The following is a 21,690-nucleotide window of genomic DNA, read 5'->3' as shown; positions in this document are numbered from 1 at the left end:
GAGCTAGAGAAAGTACCCAAGGAGCTGAAGGGGGTTGCAACCCTATAGGTGGAACAACAATGTGAAATAAGCAGTACCCCCAGAGCTCGTTTCTCTAGCTGCATATGTAGCTGAAGATGGCCTAATTGGTCATCATTGGGAAGAGAGGCCCCTTGGTCTTGCAAACTTTATATGACCCAGCACAGGGGAACACCAGGGCCAAGAAGTGGGAGTGTGTGGGTAGGGGAGCAGGGGCGGGGTGGTATAGGGAACTTTCGGGATAGCATTTGAAATGTAAATAAAGAAAATATCTAATAAAATAAAATAATAATTTAAATAATAAAAAAGTTTGCCAACCAAAAAAAAAAATCAGTACCAGATGGTTTTAGTGCAGAATTCTATCATACCTGCAAAGAAGACCTAAAATCAATACTTTTCATAGTATTCCACAAAGTAGTAACAGAAGGAACACTACCTAATTTGTTCTATGAAGCCATATTTATGTTGATAACTAAGCCACACAAAGACCCAAAAAGGAAAGCGAACTTCAGACCAATTTCCCTTACGAGTATCAATGAAAAATACTTAATAAAATTCTTGCTAACCAAATCAAAGAACACATCAAAATGATCATTCATCATGATCAAGTAAGTTTCTTCCAAGGAAGGCAGGGATGGTTCAATATATAGAAATCCATCAATGTAGTCCTTTATATAAACAAAATAAAAGAAAAAAAAACATATGAACATCTCATTAGATGCTGAAAATGCATTTGACAAAATTCAAAAACCCTTCATGTTAAAAGACTTGGAAAGATCACGAATTAACGGCCCATAAAGAAACATAATAAAAGAAATATGCAACAAACCAGTAGGAAATATCAAACTAAATGGAGAGAAACTTGAAGCAGTCCCACTAAAATCAGTGACTAGACAAAGATGCCCACTTTCTTCCTGTTTATTCAATATAGTACTCAAAGTTCTAGTTAGAGCAATTACAAAACAAAAGGATGTCATAGGGATACAAATTGGAAAGGGAGACATCAAAAATATCACTATTTGCAGATGATATGATAGTATATTAAGTGACCCCATAAATTTCACAAAAGAACACCTAAATCTGACAAACAACTTCAGGAATGTGGCTGGATATAAAATTAAATTAAACAAATCAGTAGTAGCCTTCCTCTACTCAAAGGATAAGCAGCATGATAAAGAAATCAGGGAAATAACATCCTTCATAATAGTCATAAATAATGTTAAATGCTTTGGTGTGATTCTAACCAAGCAAGTGAAAAATATATATGACAAGAACTTCAAGCCTCTGAAGAAAGAAATTTAAGAAGACCTCAGAAGATGGAAAGATCTCCCATGATCATGGATTGGAAGGAATAACAGTGAAAATGTTCATTTTTCCAAAAGCAATCTACAGATTCAATGCAATCTCCAGCAAAATTCCAACTCAATTTTTCCTAGAGATAGAATGAGCAATTCTCAATTTCACTTGGAACAACAAATAATCCAGGATAGAGTAAATCATTCTTAACAATAAGACTTTCTGGGGGAATCACCATCCCTGACCTCAAGCACTACCACAGAGCAATAGTGATAAAAAAACACATGGTATTGGTACCCTGACAGGCAGGTAGATAAGTGGAATAGAATTGTACTCACAGATAAGTGATATGTACTCACAGATAAGTGGATATTAGCACAGAAGCTCAAAACACACAAGACACAATTCACAGAACACATGAAACTTAAGAAGAAGGAAGACCAATGTCTAGATTCTTTGATCCTTTGTATTTTACAAAATACCAATGGAATGAGTTACAGAGAAAAAGTTTGGAGCAGAAACTGAAGGAATGACTATCCAGAGACTGCACCACCTGGGGATCCATTCCATATACAACCACCAAACCCAGACAGTATTGTGGATGCCAACAAGTGCTTGCTGAGAGAAGCCTGATATAGCTGTCTCCTAAGAGGCTCTGCCAGTGTCTGGCAAATACAGAAGTGGATGCTCACAGCCATCCGCTGGCCTGAGCACACAGTCCCCAATGAAGGAGCTAGAGAAAGGATCCATAGAGTTGAAGGGGTTTTCAGCCCACAGGAAGAAATACAATTTGAACTAACCAGTACCCCAGAGGTCCCAGGGTCTAAACCACCAACCAAAGAAAACATATGGTGGGACTCATGGCTCTAGCTGCGTATGTAGCAGAGGATGGCCTAGTTGGTCATCAATGGGAGGAGAGGCCCTTGGTCCTGTGAGGGCTCTATGCTCCAGTGTAGTGTAATGCCAGAGCTATGAAGCAGGAGTAGGTGGGTTGGTGAGCAGTGGGTGGGGGGTAAAAGGGGAGGGCTTTTTCTCAAGGAGAAACCAGGAAAGGGGATAACATTTGAAATAAAATTCATGAAAATATCTAATAAAAAAGTACCAGACAGATTGGAAAAAAGTTCATGTGCAGATTTTTATGCTTTTATTTCTTATAAGTTGTTATTGTCATGGAGAGCTAGTAAACCTAGCTCAGCCATAGGGATCTATTGGCCATTTGTTGGGAAAGATCTCCAGTTGGTCTTTAAGCAAGGAGTGTCCTTGGTTAGCATCATATGAGAAATATACTTCAAGGCTTGTACAATGTCATTTTTATGCCAAGAAGAGAAGGTGGTGAGCTCTAGCTGGTTCCTTAAATGTCCTCCTCTAAGTACAGACGCTAACAGGAATTTCCAACAGCCCTTGCCCTCTGCTAACACTTCCTTAGCCTATGACAGATTTAAGCTAGTTGAAAAGCTTTGTTCATGAAAAAGGTACAGTTAGGAACTGTGTTTTATGACCAAAGCAGTGCTCAGAAGTTAGTAAAAGTAGGGTGGTCCTGGGGCAGAAGATGCCTTCAAACTTTTTTTTGCTTTCATAGTACTGAGTGCCTGAATTTGGGACACATTCACATGATATCAGGATTGTGTGGTATCTAAACTGTACCCTAAATCTGTACTCTGTACCCAACACTGTGATTTTCTAAACTGTAAGACTCCTGAAAATATGGTGCAAATGCACAAATGGAGTACCATTTTTTCATAAGGAAGGAAATTCTGTGATTTGTAGAAATGTTGAAACTAGAAGACATTGAATGAGATAAATACACTTTATCTCATATAGAAAAGTTAAAAAATGTTCTTAAGGTTGAATAGTAACTACTAGAGATTGGAAAGTGCACACACATGTGTAGTATGACAGAATTTAATCAGTGCACACTGGGAATATCACATCAAGCCCCATTAATATGTTTAATCAATGCATGCTGTAGAGACTTTCTGAGAGCCATAACAGTTTTAAAATAGTAGTAACAATAGTGGTAGTTTATAAACTCATTTATAAATAAATGTGTGAACTTGACTACACTCTAAGCTGTCACTCCTGAAGCACAGAGACAGTCTAAAGCATTTTTAAAGCACTGGAGATTCTTGTGTCTTGGGAAGGCAGGTATTCATCCTGCCCTGGCTCCCCCTGGAACGTTTTAATTTCAGACTCCACCACAGGGAAAAAATGGGGGAAGAACAAACCCTTTGGGAAGATGATGTCAGTGAAGTTGCTTGTCTCTTTGTTTCTCTTGTCTTTAATAAACTCCCAGCTGTGGAGACTATTTGGCTTCCTCTCTGCCCAAGAAGTGCCTGCCCCCTTCACTGGGTGAGTGTCATTTCAAGAGCCCTCTCTGCATGCTCACAACTGGGTTTCCATATGAGCAATTTCAGTCTTTGTCTCTGGAATGGCATCTCTCTCCTCCAAGATGGCCCTGAGGAGGCTCAGGTACTTGACTGAGAAGGGATAAAGTGTCCATGAGATACTAGCTGCTAGGATAATCAGGCTGTTCCCAAAACACTTCCTTCAGTAGTTGATGGAGAATAATATGCATTTGAGCTTTAGAGATACTGAGTTGGACATAGTGGTATGATTAAGTGCATGCAAAAAGAAAAGAAAAACACACCAGTGCCTTTAATAGTGGTTACCCTTCTGGGACCTGAGCATCTTGTTCCTCTGCTGTATTTGCCGTTGAGAAACTCCAGCTTCTACCTTTTTCTATGTGCATTTTGATCCATCTGAGTAGTGATGATCTTCACTTCAATGAGGCAGATCACTATGTGACCTTGTGAGGCTCAGGGGGCTGCATGTAAGTGACCATATGTTTGGGAACCATCTATGCATCTATAGTATGCTGTAGCCTTGTGATAGCATGCTTGTTATATAAAATGGGAGGGTCTGGGTATATTCTTGCTCAATTTTCCAGTTGTGAGTGTGTCCAGTGGGGTGTCCCTTGAATTACATAGCTGTTCATCCCTCTCAGGCACTAAACCATGTAATTTTTCACCTTACTCAAAGTTTTTCCACATTGTTCTTACTTAGCAAAGCATGAGCACTGTGGTACCCAGTTTCTTGGACCCTATGGAGAAATGTAATATATATAATCTTAAGCGTCAGGAAATCCAAGGCTGCTTGTTATCAGTTCTGGAGCTGAAAATATCTTCAGTGATGTTTTGTCATGGAGTGTCACTCTGGGATGTTGTCCTCATGGAGAGTCACTCCATGTATCCTCATGGAGTGCTGCTGTTTGTTATGAGATTTTTGCCTTTATCTGTAAGGTCTGGATCATGTGTCATGGTTTTACAACTCAATTTTTAATAGTCTAGGTCACAGTGGCCATTTTATTACTAACATCCTTTAACTGGCCATCTGCCTGCAAATTCCACAACTGTGGCTTAATCTGTGGATGGAAAATATGTGGGAAAATTATGTCTGTTTTTAGAAAGGACAGGCATTCTCTGTCAACATCCCCTAAACAATATAAGATAACAAAAACTCACATGGCATGGATACAGGGTAAGATATTATATATCATCTAGAAATGACTTAGAATGTGTGGGAGAATGTACATAGGCTATATGTAAATTCTATTCCATCCTATATAAGAGACATGAGAACCCTTAGGTTTTGGTGTCTGACAAGCTATGGAACCAATCCTCTTAAGATACTGGGCATTGCTGTAGTATGACATGTAGGTTGGGGAAGAGGAACATGCTACCTCTTCTCTGGAAACTTCTCTTTCATGCTCCAGGACCTTTGGTATCTATGTTGTCCAGGTCACCATTTGAAGACTGTGGTTTCTTTTCTAGAATTTTGACCTCAGGTAAATGTTCTTTCCCTCTAACCATTAAGTATCACATTCCTGCCCCTTGCTATGTCAGTGTTTGTGTGTCTCTGAGTCTGATTGATGCCATTGCTTTGTATCAGTAACTGTTGGATATATCACACCTCTTTCTATTGTGTTTCAGCCTTTAACTTTTTCTCCCCTTGTGTTTTCTCCTACATCCTGAATGCACCTGGACATTGCAATGCTTGATATTTGTTACCAAGATGTCATTGTCGGTGTATCACCTTTGAAGTTCATTCAGCTGTCACTGGTGGAAGAGAGGCATGGATCTGGGAACCTTGGGAAACGATTCCTGTGTGAGCACATTTGTCCTACTGGGTCTCACAGAGAATCCAGCTTTGCGGCCCATCCTCTTTGTCATCTTCCTTCTTGCTTATGTAGCTACGCTTAGTGGCAATTTCAGCATCCTGGCTGCTATCATTATAGAGCCCAAACTCCACACTCCCATGTATTTCTTCTTGGGGAACTTGTCTATGCTGGATGTTGGATGCATTAGTGTCACTGTTCCTGCCATGTTGAAACATTTTCTATCCAATGACAGACACATTCCCTATGGGGCCTGCCTCTCACAGCTCTTCTTCTTCCATCTACTGGCTGGGGCAGACTGCTTCCTTCTGACTGTCATGGCCTATGATCGCTATCTGGCTATCTGCCACCCCCTCACCTACAACACCCATATGAGTTGGAGGATTCAGAAGGCCTCAGTGTGCCTGTCATGTGTGTTTTCCCTTAGCAATGCATTGACCCAAACTGTTGCCTTATCTACCCTTAAATTCTGTGGTCCAAACACAATCAACCACTTCTACTGTGACCTCCCTCAGCTCTTTCAGCTTTCCTGTTCCAGCATCCAACTCAATGAACAGCTGCTTTTTGTAGCAGCAGCCTTCATGGGTGTGGTACCCTTGGTCCTCATCACTGTGTCATATGGCCATGTGGCAGCTGCAGTTCTTCGTATCCGGTCTGCTGAGGGCAGGAAGAAAGCTTTCTCTACATGCAGTTCTCACCTCACTGTGGTAGGCATCTTCTATGGGACAGGGGTCTTCAGTTATATGCGGCTGGGGTCAGTGGAATCTTCAGACAAGGACAAAGGCATTGGCATCCTCAACACTGTCATCAGTCCCATGCTGAACCCACTTATCTACAGCCTTAGAAATCCTGATGTGCAGGGTGCCCTACGGAAGGTGCTCACAGGGAGGTAGTCCACTAATGATACTCTTTTCTTTTGGCCTTAACCAATGTCAGAGCTCCTCTCATTGCTTCTAAGTGATATTGAGATTAACAGAAGTGAAGTGTGTGTATGACAAAATGTGGTACATCCTTGATTAGGAAGGGCAGTTCCCTAAAACTATCACTTGCATCATCACTGCCATATAAAAGGTACTAAGTGATTAGTGTCATTACTTCCATTAGTCTCCTAATCATATAAGGTGGGTGCAGCTGACATATTTTAGATCAGAAACCTTAACTTCAGAGAGGTTGAGTAACTTCCTCAAAGCCACAGGACTAGTGAGTGTCAGAGCAAGGATTTGATCCTAGAGGCAAGCTACACATGTAACTATTTCTTCTTAGTAGTAATAGATTATTGCAAGGAGGAGGGGCACCCTAAATTAAAGAGGTGATAATAAATAGAAAATACTAAAAAGTAAGAAAAGAAATGTCAGTGTGATAAAACTATATCCACAATTAAAACTGAATTAAGAAATTTTCATTTCTTTGCTGAATCTGATTTGTCCAAAGCTGTTACAGATTGAGGGTTTTCAAGATATCAATTTATGAGATAAACAAATAAAAAGACAACAAATTTTAAAACATAATTCATGAAGAACAGGCATTGTTTAGAAAAATCATAGAAATAAGGCAGAATGTTTCCCCATTAGACCACCTGCACAAAGGACAAATGATTGTGGAAGCATGCTCACTGAAAGATCTAGAGACTCAGACTGTTTGAGTCTATCTGGATTTATTAATAGGCTTTTAATTAGAAAAGAGTTTTGTCACATTTTATTTAAATAAAAATCTATTAATTAAAAAATCTCATGGACTGAAAAGAAAGTTTTGGTACCTGTGCCTTGAACAGGAAACTTATTGTTCCCTTCATGTCACCTTAATGAGGAAGGAACTTAAACTGAAAGCTTTCGACAGCTGCTTCTACAACACATCAAAGTGTGTGCCTAGTAAAAAGTTAGAGGTGCTAGGGAGATGGCTCAGTGGATAAATCACGTCCCATATAAGTGTGAGAACTGAAGTTCAGATCCTCAGCACCCACAGGTATAGCAATAGATATTGTGGCCATCTGTAATCCAAGCTCTCAGAAGGCAAACACATGGTATCCTTAGAGCAAGCTCAGACAGGATTATAGTTTAATGGATGACTCCACCTAAGCAAAAAAAAAATGGAAAGTGATTGAAGAAGACAGCAAATGTCAGCTTTGAACCACCATATGCAGGTGCATACACACACACACACACACACACACACACACACACACACACACACATATACCCATGCACATGTAAGCATGCATTCATATACATACACACTCACACAAATATGAGAAATAAATGAATAAATGAATAAATAAATAAATAAGAAAATACAGAAAAATATAATAGAAGGCACCCTTAGGCTCACAATTTACAGATAATCACATGGACAGTTAATATATAATTCTTAAAATGCTTTTTTCCATGATACATATTTGTAAATAACAGAATTGTTTAATGCCTAAAATTCTATAATTTTCCAACATAGGCTAACTCAATAATACAGGTGACTCTCTCTCCATGACATTAAATGTAGATCATTGCCATCCTTTTTGTGGCTGCATAGTATTTCTTTCAATAGATGAGGTGAAATGAATGTGTTTATGTACTATTAGTTCGTTACATAGAATCTGATTGTCCTAATATTCTGGGCTTCATGGTATGCTGGGATTTGCTTCCTGTGTACTGTGCACTCTCCTCCAATTGCTAAATACAAAAGCCCATGATGAGGATTCCTGGGTCAAAGGATATGAACTCTAAGAACACAGAAACCCAGGAAACAGGGCCCTGGGTCAAAGTGTATGAACTTAAGAATACTTAAAAACTTTTGGCTAGAGACAGAAACTCTTTGATTACTTCTTTTCCTGCAAGATCCCATTTCTTTTGGATTGCTTGCTGAATACGGGTCTCACTACATGTCCCTGGTTGGCCAGGAACTTTCTATGTATCCCAAACTGCTGCAAATGTGTGCTGATTCCCCTGCCTTAGCCCCCAGAGTGCTGAGATTACAGGAGAGCACTATACCTGACATCCTTTGAATTTTATATATAAGACTCCAAAGACTCCCCCCACTTAAATGTTAGTTTTTTTTCAATTTTTATTAGGTATTTACTTCATTTACATTTCAAATGCTATCCCTAAAGTCCCCTATATCCTCCCCCCTCCATGTCAACCTACCCACCCACTCTCCCTTCTTGGCCCTGGTGTTCCCCTGTATTGGGGCATATAAAGTTTTCAAGGCCAAGGGGCCTCTCTTTTCAATGATGGCCAATTAGGCCATCTTCTGCTACATATGCAGCTAGAGACACAAGCTCTGTGGGTGCGGGTTAGCTCATATTGTTGTTCCACCTATAGGGTTGCAGACCCCTTCAGCTACTTGGGTACTTTCTCTAGCTCCTTTATTGGGGGCCCTGTGTTCCATCTGATAGCTGACTGTGAGCATCCACTTCTGTGTTTGCCAGGAACTGGCATAGCCTCACAAGAGACAGCTATATCAGGGTCCTTTCAGCAAAATCTTGCCGGTGTATGCAATAGTGTCTGCATTTGGTGGCTGATTATGGGATGGACCTCTGGGTGGGGCAGTTTTTGGATGGTCCATCCTTTCATCTCAGCTTCAAACTTTGTCTCTATAGCCCCTTTGGATTGGAGCAGAAGTTGTGTTCCACTCACCAGTGATCCTAAGATCTCTTGGGCAGTCTGCTAGGGACCGTGGTGGGGGTGTCCACTGACTCTGCACCCTAGGTGACCCGGTGCTGGCGCAGACTGGAAGGCTAAATCATTTTTTATGCCCCTTACTCAAAGCATTCCAGAAACAGGTTATGCTTTCTCTACAGAATCAGGACATTTATTGATAGATAATCATAATTTAAGAATAGTATTGGGGCCATTGTGATTTGAGAGATAAGAAGAGAAAGTACAGGAGGAGAAAAAATGATGAGGAAGAGAGAGAATGAACATGGATAAAGGAAGGAAAAGATAGTTTGATGACTCCCTGGGCTACCAAGGGAAACAATTGGCTAAGGTGGATATTACAGAGGTGTCAGGCATCATCTATATGCTTTTTTTGGCTTTCCTAGAACTCACTTTGTGGACCAGGCTGGCCTCGAACTCAGAAATCCGCCTGCCTCTGCTTCCCAAGTGCTGGGATTAAAGGCGTGCGCCACCACCTCCCGGCTTATATGCTTCTTGTTTATGGGATACAATTTGAATGCATTCAGCAAAATTTAAAAATAAAAAGGCTCTCATATCACATGTATTGTTAAAACAGCATCACATTTCATTTTCAACAATGATGATTAGCAGTCTGGGTAAATCTTTAGCACCAATTACCTTTAGAACAGACTATTTAAATGGACATTGAGAAAAGGGATGATTTAATATCATCCAATATCAGTGTCTTTCCCAAGACATATCAATGATCTATGACCACATCAGCAAGTTATTGTGCAAATTTAAAAATTGCTATTTTCAAGTTGTAATTTAACCCTTGAGTGCTGCCTGTTTCTGCTGGTATTCCTTCTTTAAAACAAACCAGGATTTTTGTTTTTTTTTGGTTTTGTTTTTGCGAGGACAACAAAGAACTCTATAACCCCTTCCATGGGAGTTTTGTTCCCAATTCTAAGAAGGGGCGAAGTGTCCACACCTTGGTCTTTGTTATTGAGTTTCATGTGTTTTACAAATTGTATCTTGGGTATTCTTGGTTTCTGGGCTAATATCCACTTATCATTGAGTGCATATCATGTGAGTTCTTTTGTGATTGGGTTATCTCACTCAGGATGATACCCTCCAGATCCATCCATTTGCCGAGGAATTTCATAAATTCGTTGTTTTTAATAACTGAGTAGTATTCCATTGTGTAAATGTACCACAGTTTCTGTATCCATTCCTCTATTGAGGGACATCTGGGTTCTTTCCAGCTTCTGGCTATTATAAATAAGGCTGCTTTGAACATAGTAGAGCATGTGTTCTTATTACCATTTGGAACATCTTCTGGATATATGCCCAGAAGAGGTATTGCTGGATCCTCCTGTAGTACTATGTCTAATTTTCTGAGGAAACCACCAGACTGATTTCCAGAGTGGCTTTACAAACTTGCAATCCCACCAACAATGGAGGAGTGTTCGTCTTTCTCCACATCCTTGCCAGCATCTGCTGTCACCTGAATTTTTGATCTTAGCCATTCTGACTGGTGTGAGGTGGAATCTCAGGGTTGTTTTGATTTGCATTTCCCTGATGATTAAGGATGTTGAACATTCTTTCAGGTTTTTCTCAGCCCTTTGATATTCCTCAGTTGAGAATTCTTTTTTAACTCTGTACCCCATTTTTAATAGTGTTTTTAAAATCCTGAATGTGGTAAGAGATTAAGGTGAACTAGAGCTATGAAACCATCTTAAATTATTGTTCTATGATTTAAATGGTTTGTTTCCCTCAGTGTCAGGATTGCAATGTTTGGTCTCCACATAGTGGTGCTATTTGGGAACTTTTGAAATGTGGCCTAGTTTGAAGATATAGATCATTTACCCTTGGTCCTTGAAGAAATATGATCCCTAACTTGTTCCCTTTTTACTGTCTCTACTTCCTGTCCACCAAGATATGAACTGCTCCTGGCCTTCCCTGCCATGATGGACTGAAGACCTCTGAAACTGTAAGCTAGAATAAATCTTCCCTCCCTCCAAAAACAAACAAAAACACCCAACAAAACCTTTGGCTAGATTGACACTCAGAAATGATTGAACAAGTTGGTATTTCTAATTATTGATTATTTCTATTTGTTTAAAAGCCAAATATTATAACCCATTTCTACATTAATTGAAATTAATCACTAGTAAAATTGAATGTTATATTTTAAGAATAGTAGTAGGAATATTTTTATATGAAAATATATAAGATGCTCATCTTTATTTTTATGAATTTGGCAATGCTTGAACCTTCTTAGTGGGGTTATTGAGTCTTATGTTAATGGAAAATGGGCACTTGTCATGCCAATGAAGTCAACTATGTCTCAGGTAGCATGTGCTACTTGAGAATTCTTGGGGAAGGAGGTAGACACACAGGGAAGATCCAGGGAATGGAAGTCTGAAAGTGAAGATCATAGATGTGTATGGCTCTCCAGAGAAGTTTTGAAAAAGGACACAGACAGCACAAAGGAGTTTAAAACTTTATTATTATTATTATTATTATTATTATTATTATTATTAACTACTATCATTTTCTGTTCACATCTGCAAATACAGAAAATCAGAGGACAGCCTTACGGAGTTAATTTTTTCTTTTCAGCTTTATTTGGGTCCCAGTGACCAAACTCAAGCTATCAAGCTTGTATAATAAAAGCTTTTATACCCACTGAGTCATCTTGCTGGCTCTATTCATCTTATTCTTGCTTGTTTTGAAACAGGGTCTCATCATGTAGTCCTGGCTGGACAGACATATTGTGAAGAGGACTTCTTAAAATAGTTTTATTGAAGATAAGAGGAGTGTGTGCCAGAGTACTACTGGGCAAACACCAGCAGTAGTGGATTGTGATTAGGTGCTTAAGAATGAAATGATTTCCCACATAATAAGAACAAGACCATGAAAATGCAACAATAGTAAGAAAGATGCTTGATTTTCTCTATATGGAGATATGTGTTCTGATTAAGAAAAGCAGCCATTGAAGTGTTCACTATGGGGAATAGGGTTAGTGTAACATGTGAGCACTAAGGGAATAGGGTTAGTATAACATGTGAGCACTAGCTCTCTTCCCTGTTACTACTCTGTCATTCCCCTTGTCAATAGGTGATCTAAAACACTGATTTACTGGGTTGTTTAAAATGTCTACTTACTGTTCCTGCCCTATAGAAACTCATAAAGAAAACTATAATGAAATGTTTTAAATGCAACAATAGTATTTATATGTTCATTATAAAACCTAGGGATTAAACACTCAATGAATCAAAGGAAAATTTAAGCACTGGAAGCCAGAACTATATGGCAATAGTAAATGTAAGGTTTAAATCTATCTATCTATCTATCTATCTATCTATCTATCTATCTATCTATCTATCTATCTATCTATCTATCTATCATCTATTTCCTATCATTTATCAATGTATATTTATCTATCATATACCTAGTCACATCTGTATACATCATCTACTTATCTGTTCACTTCATTTATTCATTCAGCTGACTAATGCTTGCTAGTGTCCCAAATGTTCATCACTATTCTTTGTAAAGGATACAGAAATAAAACAGTCATTAGAGGCATATACTTCCCCTTGGAGGCTAGTATGGAAACTCTACACACAGTGGAGTAACAATACACAAATACTACTGGATATAGTAGCAGCAATTGCAAGCATGAAAGTATTAGTTGTTGTGAAGGATAGTTTCTATAATGAGATGTGAAAGATACATTTATCTGTGGGTAAGGATAAGATTTAGAATGCAGTTAGGAGCCATTCTGGATTGATAAAGTGGCAGGCAATAGGTTCTCCTCTAAGACTGATGACTTCATTAGCTTTGGGTAATTGGGTAGGTCTCAAGTGCCAGGAAAGGTTTCCTTTCTGTTGACCAGACTTTAGGTAGCTGTTGGTTACTGCCAAGATATGAATACCAGTATTGCATCATTAGGGACATCTTACCATCCTTATCATTATCGTGGTTCATATGTATTTTGGTTGTATAAAAACCATTGGTTCTCTCCTTCAGTTGGAATCTTCTGGTGCTGTGGAAGTTTTTTGTTTTTTTTATTTTTATTTTTATGGGAATTCAAAATGACATCACAAATTTGTACAACAAACTGGCAGGTGATGTGTGTGTGTGTGTGTGTGTGTGTGTGTGTGTGTGTGTTGATCATTCATATATACATGCATACTTGCGTGTGTGAGTGCATATGTAGATACCAGAAGTTAATGGTTAATGTCGGGTGTCTTCCTTGATTGCTCTCTATTTTATTGAGGCAGGATCTCTCACTGAACCTGGAACTCCTTGATTTGGCTAGTATAGCTAGTCAGTGTGTTCTGGGAATCCTGTCCCTGCTTCCTGAACACTGACATTCATGCAGGCTACCATATCATTTTAGCTTTAACTTGGATGCTGAGGATTCAAACTCAGGTTCTTATGCTTGCACAGTAAGTGCTTTATCCATGGCGTCATCTTTTAAGTCTTGACAGTTAATCATATTAAATAATACATTTATGCGTGGACTCCAGTAATTACAGCTTAAGGCATTTTCCAGGGAGGATTGAAGACATAGATCAACATAAAGAATTGCAAACATATATTTACTAGAGCTGATTTGTAATGGCTAAAATCTAGAAATAACCCAAATGTTCATCAATGGTAAAGAACCATACATTACATAAATAGGTAAAAAGCTAAACAAATTACTATATCTCTATAATAAAATAGCTTTTCAGTGAAAATATTTTTAGCACACTAGTATCTTTATCCATATTTGTTTTCTGCTTTTCATGTACCGTGGTCTGAAAATACTACACAAAAAAAGGTACAGAAGGAACCAACTCATAAGTTTTAAATAACTTTTCTTGGAGCATATTGCAGTAACTATTTTATTTTATTGTTAGTTATGATGGTTAATCTCATTTATGAATTGAACTATTTCATAGATGTATATGGGGAATTTGTGCTGTATTTATATATGTTTGGACTACACACAGTGGCAGATAGCCCCTGGGGCTTTTAAAATATTTTCCTCATAAATAACGTGGACAACTGTACAGCCATCTCTCAAAAATATCAAAAGTATTATACTTATTGAAATCATTAATTTATTAAAAGAACCTGAATAGGGTCTGGGAAAAAGATTCAGTTGCTAAAGAGTCTGCCACACAAGCATGATGATTTGAGATCAAATCCTCAAGAACGCACCTAAGTGCTACTGAGTCCAGTAGCACTTGTCTGTAATCCCAGTGCTCCCATAACAAGAAGGGAGGCAGAGACAGGAGAATGTTTGGAAGTTCACGGGCCAGCTAGCCTAGTGTGTGCAGCTGTAAACAAGAAGACTTGACTCAAAGGAGATAAAAGGCAAGGACTGACCCTTGAAGTCATCCTCAGATCTCCATGTATGTACTGGAGAATACTTGTACACACACACACACACACACACACACACACACACACACACACAAAGAGAGAGAGAGAGAGAGAGAGAGAGAGAGAGAGAGAGAGAGAGATGCATGCACACTGAGTGAATCTATTTATGTCATAGTAAAAGGCAAAACTCTAGGGACAGAAGCCAGATAAGACATTGCTGAGGGCTGTAGTATGTGGAGAGTGTTAAATACAAGGAATCACTTGTGAGCCATAAGGAATCGCTGATGCATCCTCCATATTGGGGAAGTCCTAGATCCATTACTGCACATTCTATCAAACTCATAAATTGTATGATTAAGCTAACATAAAACACAAGCCAGCTTTCCAGAATTATACCTTAAATATGTGAAAACTAAATGAGATCATTGCTGGGTCTCTGTGATCATCTGAAATCCAGGCTGAGCTCCAACCATGGATCTACTTGGACTCAGCAGGCTATCAAAGCATTTAAGATCACATTCTCCTGTCTCCAACATGTTGATGATGGTGTCATGAATAGAATACTTGTTTAGGTGGTGGAGAGAAACCCTTGTGGACTGAGGATGTTCTCCTCTGACTCCTTTGAAATCCTTGGGGAATTATATTACTATAGGGTCTCTGGGTGCTGGTTAGCTCCCAAATGGAGAGAACACCAAGACATACTCTCAGCTTTTTATAAGCTTTCTGAATACTGACAACCTTGGCTCAACTTAGTAGTTACTCAACTCTCTGTAAGAACCAGAAGCACACCAGGTGCTATCGCGAGGTAAGTGCCTTACAGTCCTCCACACCACTCCAACATCCTATTTTCTTTCCTTGTCAAATAAGGACATGTGAGACAACATCCATGGACTTCAGATAGTCTTTTTTTTCTATGTGTAAGAAAAGTATCAGGTGATGATAAATTCAAAAAGTGGCACTGATGATGAATCTTTCCTCTCTGAGTAATTAGGAGGGGAAGGAAAATTCATACATATACATATGTATCTGTATGGCAGGGGCCTGGAGAGGCAGTAGGAGTTGGGGAAAAAGAGTAAAGAGTCTATTCAGAACAAATTCTAATGTGTGTGATCTTGTAAGTTTTGTGAGCTTCACTTTTCTCAGAGATAGCCAATGGTTTTTGTAGAAAAGGACATAATGATGGTGATGGGATTGGTGTAGGTGCAGGAGTGCCACACTGTCCTATGGTGACCCATTACCCTAATAAAGATAAGCTCTTTATCTGGAGTTGTGAGCTTTGCAAGGTTCAACCTGTGCTGCTGGTCAAGCGCTGGAATGATCAGGCTAACTGCCTATGATGCCATAGGAGGGAAAACTCAACTGAAGACTGGGCTGTGTAATGAGAATTTCCTTGAGACATGGAGCAATAGCTAAGGATTGAGTCCCAAGAGACTTTTAAAAAAAAATCTGTGGAGGGGGCACTTTTGACATAAAAAAGCAGAAGTTCAGTTATAGGGAGAGAGTGACTCAGCATAGGCAAAGGTCCAGAAGCAGAGAGACTCAAAGAAAACTCTCCAGAACTACTTTAATCACAACCAAAGGGCCCTTGATTTCTTGTTTCTGTCCATCCACTTTGGACTTATTGTCATATGAGGTGAGTGGAAGCCAGTGAATTATCCGCCAGAATTTCAACTCCCCATTTGCCTTTGAAAAGCTCCTGCTCTTCCTTCACATAGACACACAGTAGTCATGTGTCCTCGTAATACTTAGTGTTAACTCAATTTTTTTTAGTTGCTCAGCAAAGGGGTCATCTTTTCACCTGTATCTCACAAGTCACACCCAATCTTTTAGTTCCACCATAAATACACTCCTTAATATTTGACCAATAATTATTAATGAAGATAAATGGATGGAACCCTGACTTCTTAGAATAGTTATTTGGATGCTAACACTGAAAGTTTTAGAATGCCATACCTCTTTTTATTATACACAGTGTCATCCCTAAAGGCCCAGTATGACACATGCCAAAGTAATACAATGTAAATATTTGGTATTAGTGCTAGACAGTCCTTAGTTTGTGCTAGCTCGTGGGAGCATTAAGACCTAAGAGTCTTTATAAAATCTTTGTGAGCATCAATATCTTCATTATATAGAGGCACAGTAGTTATTTTATAGAATTTAATGAAATTAAATTAAAAGAGCTATATACACTACATCTAAATGTTAATATTTTTAAAAAATGTCAACCACAGCTCCAGTCTTTCACCTCCATGTATTTCTGTACTTTGGCTCATTTCTTACTCTTCTCCTTTCTCAATCTCTTTATGCCTTTTTGAGTTCATGAAAACTTTTTTATTACACTTTTATCTTAAGTTGCTATTATCCCTATGGTGTAGTTTGTAGAACATCATGTAAGTTAGTTTCTATAAACCAATACAAATGTAACATGTATGGCAGTATTGAAATACTTGCGCACCATGTTGGTAAATAGCCACTCAACCAACCCCTTTCCCAGTATTCTCTGGTTTTCTCCCTGGACCAGTAGCTAAAAGGTTGATTATTTGGTCAGTAGGCATCTTCCGAAGACTGCAGGATACCTGCAAAGTAGGCAGGTATTGATTTTAATTGATAGGTGGTGTTCTGCACATACCATACCAGCACCATGTAGATGCTGATTGCATGTTCACACATGCCTCTCTCTTTCCCTATTTGTGAGATCTAACTCTTCCTCCTTTGCCCTCTAGCTCATAGCAGTGGCCTATGGAGCCAGGTGCCTGGGGAAACAGGACAGCTGTCACGGAATTCATCCTTCTCGGCTTAACAGGAAATGTTAGACTGCAACCTATCCTTTTTGTTGTCTTCTTCTTTGCCTATATGGTCACAGTTGGGGGTAACTTCAGCATCTTGGCTGCCATCTTTGTGGAACCCAAGCTCCACACTCCTATGTACTACTTCTTGGGGAATCTATCTCTGTTGGACATCGGATGCATCAGTGTCACTGTTCCTCCAATGCTGGTGTGTCTCCTGGCTCATGAATGCAGAGTTCCCTATGCTGCCTGCATTTCACAGCTCTTTTTTTTCCACCTCCTGGCAGGTGTGGACTGTCATCTCTTGACAGCCATGGCCTATGACCACTACCTGGCCATCTGCCAGCCCCTCACCTACAGCACCCGCATGAGCCGTGAAGTGCAGGGCACACTGGTGGGTATTTGCTGTACTGTCTCCTTCATTAATGCTCTGACTCACACGGTGGCTGTGTCTGTGCTGGACTTCTGTGGCTCTAATGTGGTCAACCACTTCTACTGTGACCTTCCACCTCTTTTCCAGCTCTCCTGCTCTAGCATTTACCTCAATGGGCAGCTGCTTTTTGTGGGAGCTACTTTCATGGGAGTAGTCCCCATGATACTTATCTCAGTGTCCTACACCCACATTGCAGCTGCAGTCCTATGGATCTGCTCCACAGAGGGGAGGAAGAAGGCATTTTCCACATGTGGCTCCCACCTCACTGTAGTTTGTATCTTTTATGGAACTGGCTTCTTCAGTTACATGTGTCTGGGTTCTGTTTCAGCCTCAGACAAGGACAAGGGAATTGGGATCCTCAACACTATACTCAGCCCTATGTTAAACCCACTCATCTACAGCCTCTGCAACCCAGATGTACAGGGTGCTCTGAAGAGGGTACTGACAGGAAAGAGGCATCCAGTATGAGAAGACAGGACAAGGCTATTAAAATGTCCTGCCATCCTTAAATATGTCCTTGGCATTCTCATACTAGAAGCTCAAGTGCACATTTGGAGGAATTCTTCAAAAGTGGGTCTAAGGATGGAAAGAAATTAGATAGTTTTGGTTGGAGCAGATTATAGTTTGAACTGGGAGAATGTTAGATAAAGACCATGTAGGTTATTGATAGAAACTATATTAAATATATATGGAAGAAAATTATAGCATGAATCATGAACAGGAGATTAACTTTTTGTGTATTTTTACTGCTTAAATGACTTTTACTTAAGGTGGTAATAAATAAAAATTGTTCAGCCTCCTTTATATATAAAATCTATGTTTGTACTAATGTGTTTTTAATATTTTTATTTTTTAATTTATTTTATTTATTTTTATTGGATATTTTATGTATTTACATTTCAAATGTTATCTTCTTTCCCTGTTTCCCCTCCAGAACCCCTGTATCACATCCCTCCCCCCACTACTTCTATGAGGGTGATTCCCCTCCCATCCACCCACTTCCAACTTACCACCCTGGAATTCCCCTATACTGGGGAAATCAAGCCTTCACAGAACCAAGGAAGGATCAATCTCCTCCTATTGATGTCAGACAATGCCATCCTCTGCTACATATGCAGCTGGAGCCATGGGTCCCTCCATGTGTACTCTTTAGTTGGTGGTTTAGTCCCTGAGAGCTCTGGCGGCTGTGGTTGGTTGATATTGTTGTTCTTCCTATGGAATTGCAAACCCCTTCAGCTCCTTAAGTCCTTTCTCTAACTCTTCCATTGGGGTCCCCATGCTCAGTCCAATGGTTGGCTGTGAGAATCCACCTCTGTATTTGTCAGGCACTGGTAGAGCCTCTCAGGAGACAGCTATGTCAGGCTCCTGTCAGCAAGCACTTCTTGGCATCCGCAATAGTGTCTGCATTTGGTGTCTGTATATGGGATGGATCCCCAGGTGGGGCAGACTCTGGATGGCCTTTCCTTTACTCTCTGTCCCACACTTTGTTCCCATATTTCCTTTAGACAGGAGCCATTCTGGGTTAAAAATTTGGAGATGAGTGTGTGGCCCCATACCCCAACCAAGGGCCTTGCCTAACATCTGGATATGGTCTCTACAGGTTCTCCCTCACCTTTGTTGGACATTTCAGCTAATCTTATCCCTGTTGGGTCTTGGGAGCCTCTTGCTTTCCTGGGATCTGGGACTTGCTGGTGGTTACCCCCTGTTCCCCATCCCCTTTTGTTACACCTCTGTTTAAATTCCTGACCATTGTATATAATCCCCATCTCTTCCCATACCTGATACTGCCCCTGAGTCAAGGGTGATTGATATCTGAGAAGCCGTCAGACAATCCTGCCATCACATTCTTCAGAGAAACATTATTAGAATCTTTCTTTCCCAACCACACTCACTTTCTAACTAATAAGCAAGACCAGCACACATGTCAGTGTGTGGGAATGGGCATGAGCTCTTGTACATTCTCACAACCCCTCCACCAAAGAATGACACATTTCCATCCTATGAGAAGCAGCATTAAGAATTAATAGTATTGCCAGTGGTGGTGGCACATGTATTTAATACTAGCACTTGGGAGGCAGAGGAAGGCAGATTTCTGATTTTGAGGCCAGTCTGGCCTACAAGGTGAGTAGTATTTGTTTTTAATGAAGAAAGGGAATCTGAGGATATTTCCCAATCAAACTGTATCCACCACACTCTCCAAGGTAACTATCTAATGGGTTCTGAACTTGGCTTGAATACTTTACACACACACTTAAGAATATTTTTATTAAGTGTTTGAGAATTTCATACAATGTATTTTGGTCATATTCACCCCCTGTCCCAACTCTTCCCATACTTATCATCTCTTTAATAACCCCCCATATCCACCCAACTTTGAGTGTTCTTTTTTTTTATTTTCAAGACAGGGTTTCTCTGTGTAGCCCTGGCTGTCCTGGAACTCACTCTGTAGACCAGGCTGACCTCGAACTCAGAAATCCGCCTGCCTCTGCCTCCCAAGTGCTGGGATTAAAGGTGTGTGCCACCACGCCCAGCTTGAGTATTCTTGTTTTATTATCTCCTCATCAAGTCCAATTTATGTTCCTGAACCAGACTTGGGGTGACCCTGGAGTATGCTGAACCTAACAAGTCAGTCCCTCCTCAGATAAAACAGAGTTGACACTGTCTCTTTCAGAAACTATCAACACCCATGGCACCTCCTCAGCTAGTTGGGAGATTTGTGCCTACCCCACCTCCATATCCAGGCTGGGATTTTGTACAACATGAGCTTATGCAGGTCTTGTTCATGCTGCCACAGTTGCTGTCAGTCCATATGTGCAGATGTCCTACTGTGTATGGAAAACTGCTCACTGGTGCAATAGTGTCACAAAAGTTGTGAGAGTAGCCAACAACATTCCAATTGAAGCTAATGCAGGCTGTATAATTTGGAACACATTCCTAGTATTAAGTAGGCCAAGAACCTGGTTAGATAGGTCATAGAACCTAGGAAGGGACCCAATATTATCTTTCTGATAAATGGACATAGTGCTAGAAGGTAAAGAGATGACTTAATGGTTAAGAAGAATACTGGTTTTTCTGCAGATGTTTGAGTTTCTATTCCCAGAACCCACATAGTGGTCAATAACTATCTGTAATTCCAGCTCCAGAGGACCAGAAACTCTCTTCTGGCCTCCATGGGCACTATATGCATGTGGCACACAGACATACATGTAGGTAGAACACCCCTACACATATAAATGAACAAATCTTTAAATAGACATAGTATTAAGTTACTTCTAATGATTTAATGCTCTGACCATAAATTATTGCACATCTTAACCATTATTTAGGGAGCTTCTTTCTGCAGCAGGCAGCAAGTAATCTACATGTCCTTCTGTATTTTTGCAGATATCTGTCTTCACAGACTGTCTTGAGCTGTCATATTGGGTTTTTTGCAAGAGCTCCTGAGACCTGTGCTATCTATCACTGGCTAACTGCTGTTACTCACTGTTGGAGAGAGCAAAAATGGCCATAATAAGTACAGAAATTACTAACATGCCATCTTGCTGTGCTATATTCCCCAACTTATTTTATTGTCCAAAGGCTATTTGATGTCTTTTAAATGATTTCTCTCATTTAAAATCTAGACCTTTGTATGATATTTAAGATCTCCTTTCTTCAATGCCACTCCACCCATCTTCATCTCTCAACCATGATCTCCCAGAAATGACTCTTGTGATACCTTTGCTTCAAGGATGGCTCATATAGAAAGATACCATGTTAATAATTTTTGTAATTATTGTAGACATTTTTGTTCTCTCCAAAAAAATGATATGGGTTTGAAGGTTAGAATCTAAATCTTACATCATAGTGTGTCCTCCAAACATCCAGAAGAATGCTGGGAAATAGTTAAAATTCATAGTTTTCAGGTTAACTGATATTGGAAAGAAGTATGGCTTATGAAAAGAAATGTGTTTTTTTCAACCTAGGATGTTTGTGAAGCCAAACCAACAT

At 39.7% G+C, this 21,690-nt stretch overlaps 2 protein-coding genes across 2 annotated transcripts; both read left to right on the top strand.

Moving 5' to 3' along the window:
- Positions 1-5,430: 5,430 nt before the first annotated feature.
- On the top strand, positions 5,431-6,421 carry LOC110332604 (putative olfactory receptor 3A4). The gene has a single exon (XM_021213882.1). The coding sequence runs from the start codon at positions 5,446-5,448 to the stop codon at positions 6,379-6,381; it is 936 nt and encodes a 311-aa protein (XP_021069541.1). The 5' UTR covers positions 5,431-5,445; the 3' UTR covers positions 6,382-6,421.
- Positions 6,422-17,220: 10,799 nt separating this feature from the next.
- Positions 17,221-18,168, top strand: LOC110332595 (olfactory receptor 139). The gene has a single exon (XM_021213868.1). The coding sequence runs from the start codon at positions 17,221-17,223 to the stop codon at positions 18,166-18,168; it is 948 nt and encodes a 315-aa protein (XP_021069527.1).
- The last annotated feature ends 3,522 nt before the right edge of the window (positions 18,169-21,690 follow it).

This window comes from Mus pahari, chromosome 14 (genome assembly GCF_900095145.1).
Source record: "Mus pahari chromosome 14, PAHARI_EIJ_v1.1, whole genome shotgun sequence".
NCBI lineage: Eukaryota > Metazoa > Chordata > Mammalia > Rodentia > Muridae > Mus > Mus pahari.
Note: the sequence above shows the minus strand (reverse complement) of the source record. Positions and strands in the feature narration are given on the sequence as shown.